The 11,119-nt window shown below is 41.6% G+C and overlaps 1 protein-coding gene across 2 annotated transcripts in view; it reads right to left on the reverse strand.

The window, feature by feature from the left end:
* Nucleotides 1-3,087: 3,087 nt before the first annotated feature.
* The window catches only part of wfs1b (Wolfram syndrome 1b (wolframin)), a 13,899-nt gene continuing 5,867 nt past the window's right edge, over nucleotides 3,088-11,119 (reverse strand). The window contains exons 2-10 of one of the 2 annotated variants that reach the window (XM_035669106.1): nucleotides 10,152-10,547; nucleotides 8,093-8,166; nucleotides 7,747-7,891; nucleotides 7,445-7,618; nucleotides 7,200-7,280; nucleotides 6,857-7,017; nucleotides 6,300-6,536; nucleotides 6,087-6,205; nucleotides 3,088-5,649 (exon numbers count right to left, since the gene is read on the reverse strand). In XM_035669106.1, the coding sequence (XP_035524999.1) occupies nucleotides 4,107-5,649; nucleotides 6,087-6,205; nucleotides 6,300-6,536; nucleotides 6,857-7,017; nucleotides 7,200-7,280; nucleotides 7,445-7,618; nucleotides 7,747-7,891; nucleotides 8,093-8,166; nucleotides 10,152-10,545 (2,928 nt within the window). In that variant the 5' untranslated portion in view covers nucleotides 10,546-10,547 and the 3' untranslated portion in view covers nucleotides 3,088-4,106. Of the gene's footprint in view, nucleotides 5,650-6,086; nucleotides 6,206-6,299; nucleotides 6,537-6,856; nucleotides 7,018-7,199; nucleotides 7,281-7,444; nucleotides 7,619-7,746; nucleotides 7,892-8,092; nucleotides 8,170-10,151; nucleotides 10,548-11,119 lie in introns of both variants that reach the window. The other variant, XM_035669105.1, reaches the window with a different exon arrangement.

Here is an 11,119-nt window from a genome sequence, read left to right on the forward strand (position 1 = left end):
CAACAACCTGTACATCTTCCAGGACAAACTCAACTCTGAGATGCATTAATGAACGGATGTCAGCGGTAGATACAAACGAGTTTACACCTGAACACACAACTATGCCAGAATGTACACATTTACGGACATATACCCACAGGAATATGCCTAACACGCACTCACACACGACCAGAAAACATACACACATCTAGGTCTGCTCTTTGACGCACTCCCTCACCTCCTCTCCCCAGCCTCCCAGAACTGAAAGGACCTAGAAAGGGCTAGAAAGGGAACAGGCTGGATTACGCAGTGGATTATGGATTGCAAAATTGTCCGAACTGTGGATTTCTTGATTGTTAACCTCTGGATTGTCCTTGATGGTGTGTTGATTGCTACAGCTCAGCTTCTGAGGGGGATAAACCCTTCGCACTAGAGAGACGTTTACATATTTGTCTTTTTTTTTTTTTTATGTTATGGATCATATCAGAGCATCTTTTGCTATTCCTCCCACCCCCCCCACGCTCCTCACTAATCACATCATCTTCCTCTCTCTTCTAGCTCTCTCGCACGCACACACGCTCACCTCTTACTCCTTGCCCACCTGTTCTTGTCGTACCAAAAACCTGCTCGTGCGTTGCTTTCATCCAGCGGACCAGCTGGGCACTCAAAAAAAAAATTGGTGCGCATTTATGTAACTGGCCGTTTGTTTAATTTCGGATCAGCTACCCCCACTTCTGTTTTTGTAACTTCTTGTTAAATGATGTTAATGATGGCAATTATGATGACAATGAGAATTTAAAATGATAATGTGTGATGTGCAAGGATGAACTCGGGACCCTCCCCCTTAACCCAAGCGCACCAAGAAGCCTCTGAGCTCAACTTCAGTGAGGTAAAACATTTACAGTGCTGCAGATAGAAGCAGTTAATAGGTTATTACCCCGTGGCCTAATATGAGGACACACACTCATATATCTGTTCCACGCACTGTGTTTCAGTCATTAATGTTTTCTCTGCTGAAACAGGCCCTTCAACGTCTCAGATTGTGGATTCTGCTTCTGGTCTGGGGTTGCGTCGTGTGCTACTTTGCCGTTAAATACAACTCAGATCAAGCAAAAAAACCAACAAAAAATGAAGTAAATAATTTCAACAATCGAGCAAAAAGATGCTGCATGTAGAACCAATTTAGCCTAGGTGTTTATAAATTGACTGACTGACTTGGCTGCCTTCTTAACCATTTAGACCCAGCTGTACAAAGGCTTCAGGGGCCCCGGAGGCCCCATGCAGCACGAGTAACCATAGATGACCGAGCTCTCCTACCTTTATTTGTGTCTTCGGGCACTGAAGCATGTTTACCAGTGTTCGGTTCATACACTTACATGTACATTTTGAATGAAGCCGTCCAAGAATCAGTTTCTTCTCGACTGAAACTGAGAACCAAGAAGAATGGGGAATGTTTTCATTAATGTTGTTCTCTAAAAGAAAAAAGAAAAAAAAATCCTAAAGGGCCTAAATGGTGTCTGTATATATCAACTTTTGACATGTACGAGGTTTTTTTTTTTTTACATCCATAAATGGACGTCGGACTCGATCATCTGTATCGATGATTGCCTCCAAAGCTGCAGCAGAGGGATGGTCCTTTAATCTCTTCAGCCTTCCTCACTGATTACTTTGCTGATGTGCAGAAGCTTTTATTTTTAGAGAACAATTTATTTTATTTATCCTTTTTTTTTCCTGTCAATTTTACTCCACGTCCCGACCAAACTAATGTTGATTCACATATTTTTGTGTTAATGTATGTTGATGACAAAATTGTCAAATGGACAGTTATAAATAATGTTAATATGTTTTTTCTGAATAAAGATTTCAACGAAATTGCATCCAATGAGCGTACATCTGTGATTTTTATTGCGATGTAATTAATTATGTAAGACCGATAATAATTGCCAGTGCCATTATGGAAATGTGTACGCTTTATAGCTTTCAGTTTATATGGGCCTATAAAGGGGGGGGGGGGTCATCATTAGAGTCTGTGATACTACTCATGCATCTGAGGCACCACCTAGTGTCCTTACACACTTATTACATCTGGAAACAAAATAATTTCCTCCTTAACCTCTTCTGTCATCACCCCCTCTGGAAGCCTTAAGAAATGAAGAAATAACACATTATCTGTTTGCAACTAGTAACATTACAGGAGAATCTAACAGTAAGAGTCGGGTTTTATTGCTATAACATTACTACATGATCTGTGTGTTTCTTTTTTTGATTGTTTCTCAGCCTGTTGTGCAAATAATGTGAAACTTTATACTCACAAAAAACATATCTCTCCTGCTATTTCAACAGTGAACTAGAAAGGGTTTATTTTTCATGTTTTGGGTTTCACTAATGTGTTTGATTATTTTTCTTTTCTTCCCCGTTTAGTCTGTCCATCTTGTACTTTACAGGCAATATTGCTTTCTGAATAAATCTTTCTAACCTGAATCTTGTCTGAGAGCACTCATGTTGTTCCCAAAACACATGTGGGGCCAATTACATTAAACCTGCAATAGTGGATTTTGTTTGTCCAGTCGAAACACATCGACTCTTAAGTTGATCATCAGTCGGCAAACTTGTTATCAGTTCATTTAGAGCCGTATTTCTGGGCTCTAACAAGTCCTGAGGGAAATATTTAGCTGCTTAATGCTGTATTCTTCTAGTGCTAAGCTGGTAGTGTACAATGTATTTTTAGACATTTTTCACCGTAAACAGTTGCCTGCTGCGGAGTTAAAGTACTATGTGAGAGTGAACCAGAACAGGAAACTGCTAAATGAGTACTACAATGCTCAGTAAAGCTGAGAGGAGCTGCAGATTCAGGAGACGTTTCTCTGAAGGTTCCTGCAAACACTTTTTTCCCAGTGAAGATTAAATTTGTGATGCAAAAATTATAATTCCCACACTAATTGGGAATCATATTGCAATCTCAATATCTGTCAAAATAATCACAATATGATGTTTCAACTATATAATGCAGCCCTAATTGCTTATAAAGGCAGGACTAAGAGCACGCTTCAAACCTTAAAATATTCCCTTTCATACAATTAATGTTAAATAAATACAGCAACAAGTAAATGTTTTCATTATGTTTATGGTCACAGTATAGAAACAGTAGTGACATCCTAACGTAAAACACATCATCACCTCTGGGACTGCAAATATTCAATATATTAAATCTCTGCACAGCAGAGATGGAGACAAACGAAAGAGGAGAAAGAACAGCTATAGGAGAAAAAGAGACATGAGAAGAGAGAAGGCAGAGATAAAAAACTGCTCTGTAATAAATATGCAGGTGAGCTATTTAAAGGTTAAAGATTAAAGACATGATTTAGTTTATTCTCTATTGAAATTAGTCATAAGGCACTTGACATTTCCAATACCATCAATGTCATCATTATATATTATACGTACTGTACTGTACAGTATATATACTGTATATGTAAATTACTGTATAATGTTAAAGGATTAAAGCTTGACATCAAATGCAACCTTTACAAAGTTATCATCAGCATTACAACCTTTTCTTCTATAATTTGTTGCCTAGAAACAAAATAGGGTTCAACAGTTCAACAAAGAAACTGTAAAATGTAAATACTGATGATTTTGGCTACAAATATTTGATAAACATACACAGAGATGTATTTAGCACTCATAGTGTTTGTATAATGAACAAACAAAATAAAAACTTCATTGACAGACTCCCCGCGATGAGCACAAGTGTAGCTTAAGTTGGATGAAATGCACAACGGACGAGCTGTTGTTTTTTTTTTTACTTTAGTGTTAGGCAGTGAATTACTTATTCTAAAAAACGTTCTCCCCTTTTGTAATTTAACCCATTGAATTACGTATTCTCACACATTTTGGCTCAAAAGCTCTAAGAAAGCAGACACACACTATCTCAAGTTCAGATTTACAACAGCACTGATACCACTTACGTCTGAGTACCTTTCCACTGTCTTACAGCACTAAATAATCGGCAATATTGCAACAAGATTTTCACGAGAACAGTGTTGTACAATCGTTGTAGTCCTCCAACTGAAGATGTTATTATCATAACCGCACATCGGAGGTGTGTCTGCTAGATCTCCCTCCCTCTACTCGCCCTCCTGTGTCACAGTCTCTGTTTCAGTCTCTGAGTGTTGCTCTAGCCGAGCGGTCAGGAAGGGGTTGAAGAAGAAGTCAAAACCAAACTGCAGGGCCGTCTGAGCCGTGCGCCTCCAGTCGTGTTCAATCTTGTACTGCCTGCGGCTTGGCACCTGGGCATTGGCGCACGACATGCAGTGAATGGCTTTCAGTTCAAACACGGGCCATTTGGAGCCTAAACGGCCCTCCAGTATGGTGCTAAACTCCACCAGGCTTCCTGTGTTTAAGTGTAAAAGAACAGACTTGAACTCATTGCTAGCCCGCAGAACTATGTCCTTAGTGGCATCCTCGTCCTCTATGATCGTCCCGTTCTTGGTCTTCCTCTCCAGTGGCATGCCCATTGTGACTTCGAATTTGTATCGATCAAAGCGTTTGATGTGGCACTCGTGCTTAGCCAGTTTTTTGAGCTTACAGAGGGGATCTTGCGGCGGAGGAGCCGGGGCAGGCAGAGGCTGGGGCTCGGTCGTGGCGTTTTTCACGTCCTCACACAAAGGATACGGATCACCATACAGGCACCGCATCCAGTTCCCCATAAATACTGGCAGCAGGTTGATAACCGAATGTGGCCCATTCTCAATGTCCGTCACACGGACGTATTTGAAGCGTCCAGTCCAGGTGACGCGATGTCCCTCCAGATGAGAGCAGAGAATCTGAGTTTGAGCCATGTTGGACTCTTTCCAAGCCAGAGGGCCGCAGAGGTTGCTGTACTCAGGCCACGTCAGGGTGGAGTTATAAACCTTCATGCCCTCAGACCTGTAGACGTACATCCAGCAGAAGAGCACCACCGCACTGAGCCACACCAGGATGAGCTTCACGATGCTGCTCCGTGACAAAGAGCGAAAAACCACGATGGGGTTTAGGCTGAATCGGGTCCAAAGCCTCAACACTACCGGCACAAAGCAAATTGTCAGCGTGACCACCATTTTGGTCAGCTCCAGGGCGAGAAACCACTGCACTAACTGGATGATGAGCATTGCGGCCAGGCCCAGTGAGAGTATAGGAAGGGCAAACAGGAAGAGGAAGTAGCCAACGCAGGTGCGGATGAGTCCTATTGCAGTGGCGTTGTTGAGGAGCACCAACGTGAGCTCGCACCAGGTGAAGCAAACCAGGTAGGGCACCAGGCACAGGTAGGTGCCCTTGAAGCCTCTCAGCTGGGCCATGCGGAAGAGGAGATAGAAAAGGTGTCCGTATAAAAGACATGGCATCCCCAGGTTAAACTCCACCATGTCCCCTAGAGGCACAGTGATGAACGTCACCCCAAAGACCTTGAGGAACCAGAATGAGCCTGGCAGGAGCTGAGTGAGGGAGCACGCTCCGGAGAGGACCTCTGTAAGGAGGGCTTTGCGGGCAAAGAGCTGAGCAGAGGCATGAAGGCTGAGAAAGGCGGTAACAGTGAAGAAGAGAGTGACAGCGGCCAATTCTGAGCAGGGGATCCAGGATTTATCAGCAACAGGGAAGGAGAAAACCACAAAGACAACAGAGAGCAGGAAGTACCTGAAAACACAAAGAGATGGGTTGTATTCACTATACTGCTGAAGCATTGTTTATCCATAAACATGTGTATTTATCATCCTGATTGCATTCACTTTCTAGAATTTTCTGTTTATTTTGAGAATTATACCCTTTCTACTTCTTTATTTGTTCAATTTGTTTTATTAATGTTAACATTACAGAAGTTAAAGTAAAAAAAACAACTTACTGATTGCTCCTTAATTACACTAACATGAAATCTATAAAATAAGTCAGCCTTAACTAAAGAAACACAGCATGATTGTATCTACATGACAATGTCAAACACAAATGTCAAACTTGTAAAACCTGAACAAAACCAAACTTTACATTTGCCAACGTAACAGAGTAAACAGCTAAAGGCATCGGCAAAGCAATCAATGTGTTTCCACATGGGTTCATGTAAACAGAGCTGTACTTACAGATAAGGCTCCAAGTGTGTCCATCCAAAGTTGGTCTCAGCCTGCTCCAGATCAAGACCGGGTTCAAAGTGAGTCAGCAGGTCTGTCAGTGCCCGGAAATTTTCCCATGCTTTAGAATTCTGTGGTAAAAGATGCTTATTTAGTTTCTGTTTTTGTACTTGTACCTCCTTAGAGAAGTGCACCTATACTCTAATACACATACTAACGACTAACCTGAAACACCCGCAGTGTGCAGATGATCATGGAGAAGAAAGAGAGGTAGAAAACCAACAAAGGGATGAGGAAGATGAAGAACTCAATTGTGAGGTTGGAGATGATGAAGAAGAAGATAAGTGCGTTGACGTGGTGAGTTGGGATCAGGGCGCTGAGCCACTGCATGCCAGCCCTTGAAGCCCAGTCGATGAGGTGCTCCTTGATTTCCAGCAAAGCATACAGAGGGAACTTCAGCAGCTGGAGGGGGGGGAAGAGCACAGGAGGGAGCATGGCAATGTCAATTCTCATTGTATATATACACCACACAAGTTGCATATTGACCATGACTAACTTCTGAACTAGTTGGGATGTAGGTACATGTCTTTAACTTAAGATTTAAGGTGACAGTAGATTTTCTGTAGAGCACATACATCATTCAGCAGTCAGGGTCAAACATCAAAACAAGTGAAGTGAAAAACAAATGCTTTAGTTGAGGGGGACTTTAAACAAACCCAAACCCTTTAAACAAGAGAAGAGAGAGACTAATGACATTCTTAAAAGGCCTGAGAGCTCTCTACCTTTTGGTGTAAGGGCAATTCATCAGGATTCTTCACTACTACGTCATCATCGTCATCATCATCATCACCTCCTGCTGCAGCCATGACTGGTGAAGGTTCAATACCCTGAGCATACTTCTTAGTCATCTCAACAAAGTCGTCAAGGCCCACACGGGAGGTGGCTACAAAGAGACACAGAAGAGACGTGTTGGATGTCAACTTACAAGTCTGAAAGTTACTAATTTCATCTCTTAAAGCCCCAATATGTAACTTTTCTACCTTAAGATAACAGCTTCACTAACATTTTGATGCTACGCTTTTAATAGTTGGGATGAGTTGGGGCAATGTTTCAAACCACACATACCCTCTCTGGTGACCATAGTCTCCAGGACTCTCCTCTGTTTCTTGGCAGAGCTGTTTAGTGGACCCGGGGAGACTGGTTTGCCTGTAAATACAAGAGAAAATAGTTTTAATAGCAAATCTTTTTTTGCCTCTTTAAAATCATTTTCAGCATGTTGAGTAAAGTACTTCTACTACTATATATTTGATTTAATAAGCAACATAAAACTGTGCAATGTGTGTTAAATTACGATATGTCCCCTCGCGTACCTGGCTCTGTGTGGACGTGTTCAACGTTCTCCAGCATCTCAGAAACAGCCACTGACTTCTTCCTCTCCGGGTTCAACTTCCAGTACATTAGCAGAGCTGCTTTCCTAACTCCTCTCTCAAACCGTGTCTCTGTACACAACTTCTTCACCTCCTCAAAGTTCTCCAGAGTGATGCCTGAAAAATAAGAACACAGATGAACACACTGATGATGGACAACTATTCCCAGCATCAGTTGAATTCATAACATTAAACTGATAATTTTCATGCTACTTTGCTAAAAGCGATAGACTGAGGGAAGGTACCTTTCCTGGAGGCTAAGCACTGTTGCAGCAGTTTGACGGCGTCCTTGCGCCCTTGTTTAGCAGCCTGGATGAGCCAAGTCACTGCTGTACAGTTGTTCAGCTCCTCATCTCTTTCTTCTGCCAGTGCCAGGAAGTAACGCCCCATCTGGACAGACACAGACATACACAAAGACTCTTAGAAATGCAAGGCAAGCATAACTGTGACTTAGTTGACTCATGGACTGTCCTTCCCATCAATATGTCGCTTTAAAATAATATTTATCATTACTTGGCTGATCTGTTGATATGTGCCCGCCATATGGTCGTTAAAGTCAAAAGTATTCGCAGTATGTTCATTGACACTGACCTTCGTCTGTGCTTTAACATCTCCTGACTTTGCTCTCTCCTCCAGATCCTCAAAGCTGACCTCCTCCTCCGGCTCTTCTGAAGGAAACAGAAAATATATTACTTACAAAAATAGGTACGCAATATATCACAGATTCTAATAAAACTGTGTCCAACAAAATATCTTCTTGTGTAAAATGTATGGCTGTTGTTAATCATAAAGGTATCTCTTCTGTAAATAGGTGGATAGCACTAAAGGACTTGTGGTGGGACAACAAACATTTGAACTGAACATGATAACTTTGATGTCAACTCAATGTAGTTCTAGATGAAACTTTTCTTGACAAGGTAAGGCAAATATATTTGTTTAGCACCTTTTAACATCAAGATATAAAAGGCATTAAGACAAGATATAAAAGAAACGCGAGACAAACTAAACATGTGCCAACCCTCCCCCCACACACACACAGCTCTCTAATCATGGCCCAGAACATTGAAAGCATAGCATCCAAGTTATGGTAGTCTTATTTATAGGGCCTGAAACTGCTGACCAAGCTGTTTCCATTTCAAGTTAATGTCAACAAGTGACAAATACTGTGGAAAATACTTTAACTTCACCCAAATCTGTTATTTTACCTATAGCCTTAAATTTGAGCTTCAGGTGAGTATTTAAAGTACAATCATCTTTGGTTTTAAATTCGCTGCACACATGGTTTAGATAAACATGAAGAAGCATGTGGAAGACAGTCCAGTTCGATGTGCCAGTGCAATGAGATCCTTCCAGAAACAGCTTCTGCCCTGATAGCAATGTCCCTTTGAAACTTGCTGGTTTAATTATCATCTTCTTTCGACTGATGGGTTGTGCTACTCTCAAATCCCAGTGCCTCACTTGAGCTAGAGCTCACACGGAAAATGTGTCTACCTCTATTTCAGTATGGCGTCATATTTGTTATATTTAAAACAAGTGGTAGGAAATCGTTCTAATCATTTATACTAGGAAATAAATGGAGGTGGCGAGACATGCTTTCCAAGATTCAAAACGCCCACTGGATGAAAGTGACACTGGCGTGAGAAGTGGGAGTCTATCTGTGCCTGAAAATGCAAAGGGATCCAGTAACTTCCACCAGATGCCCGTCAACGCTGCTCATACCCTGATCCTCCGGCTGTGCCCCAAAATAACTGTTTGTTTAGCACAGTCAACAGCAACTGCTAGCTTCAGGGTTTCTGCTGGTGTCAACAGGTTAGATTTAAGACTTTTTAAGAAACTTTTTAATACCATTATGAATGCAATTTAAGACCTTCAGTATTTCACGTCCATACTGGCAAAAAAACAGTACAAGAATATAAAGAAAAATGGTATTGGTTCCACATCGGTTCATTTTGTAGTTAGAGCAGGATCAATACAAATTCCTCCAAAAAACACATTTAAAAAGACTGAAAATGTTTGCCTTATAGAAGTAATGTTAATTTCATAAATCCAATATTTTTTTAAGATCTGTCAAACTCACATTTAAAACATTTTTAAACCTAAAAGTCTAATTATTAGATTTTTAGACTTTTTAAAACCCTGCGTAACACTTACAAAGTGAAGCAATCGGTCTCCAATCTTTACTTTTATTTGCTATAATATGACCATCAGTTCAAATCTAGACAGCTCCACAGATGATTCAGGGAATGTCTTTTGAAAAAGGACAGGACCGGGTCTAGTGGAAACAATTGTGATCCAAATGAACATTTCCATATCTTTACATGTCTAGACGTCACTGCAAAGCAAAAAAACTAATTAAAACGTGAGTGCAGTTAAGAGATCTCCTACAATGTCAACTATACATGCAGGATTTTGGTTAGTGGGAAATAAGCAGAATTTAAATGATCTACGGAAAGATGAGGGTGAGACAGGTTTTTCTCCTCGAGTCAGCAGAGTGGGAGAGGCTGCTTTACATGTTGTGGTAAATGTCTAAGGTTGTCAGTACACACAGTAAACTGGGAGTGTTAGCTGCACTGATTGGTGGAGAAGAGGAACAAGAAACAGCAAAGAAAAGATTCTGCGATTAAAAGTGCCAAAGGTCAGAAATTCTAACCTGGTTCAGGCGTGGGAGGAGGCCTTGGAGTCTTAGCAGCAACTCCAGCAGCTGTGGATCCAGCTGGGGGATTCCCCGTACAGGCTGCATTAAGCTGAGATCTGCCCACCTGAGAGGGGCTCCTGATGGGCTGGTGGAGAGGGGAGGCAGGTGGCGTGGACAGGGACGAAGAACGGGAGGAAAGACCTGGAGAAGTCCGAGGGGAGGCGGTGGAGGGAGAAGATGAGGGCGTGGCTGGAGGCGTTGGCATGGTGAGTTTAGGCTTAGGGCGCTCTGAGGTTGGTGCGATTGTGGTAGAAGATAAGCTGGAAGAGGACAGGCCTGGCCTCAGGGTGGAGGGAGATGAGGGGCTGGATTTTGGGGTGGCTGGATTGTTGGTCAGTGATGGCTCCATGGCTGAAAATGGCACCAGATGACAAAACCGTCAAAAAACGCACTTGTGCAGTTTAATCACAATCACAGTGACGTTAGAGAGTCAGTGATGGTAAAGTAAGTGGATATGGTAGCACGTGTATAGCAGCAGTGTCAGGGAGCACATGTTCAAGGCAAAACAGCTGACAGGGAGAAGGTATGAGGGAGAAGGAAGTGACAGTGGAGTAACAGGTGTTGTGAAAGGACACTGTCTCTTTTCTGTTCCATCTCCTCAGCTCGGTACACAAACACACACTGAATCTCCCCCCGAAGCCTCATCAAAAACTACTGCTTAGTGAAATCATATCTATAAATCAAAGCATTTAGATATTTTGTGTGACATTGACACATCAATGCCAAGTGGTGATGTAACAAAACAAAAACATTTATTAATTGTATGCATAATTTGAACACTATAATATGACATATATAAGCTACAAAGTCTGATATGTTTTCTAAAGGAAAAGTTATTTACTGTAAAAAAAGATATAAACTCTGACATATATAATACTATATATATATATATATTTATATATATACTACAGGCCAGCAGATCT

This window comes from Morone saxatilis, unplaced genomic scaffold (genome assembly GCF_004916995.1).
Source record: "Morone saxatilis isolate NCDOM2014 unplaced genomic scaffold, NCSU_SB_2.0 Contig22, whole genome shotgun sequence".
Classification (NCBI taxonomy): domain Eukaryota; kingdom Metazoa; phylum Chordata; class Actinopteri; family Moronidae; genus Morone; species Morone saxatilis.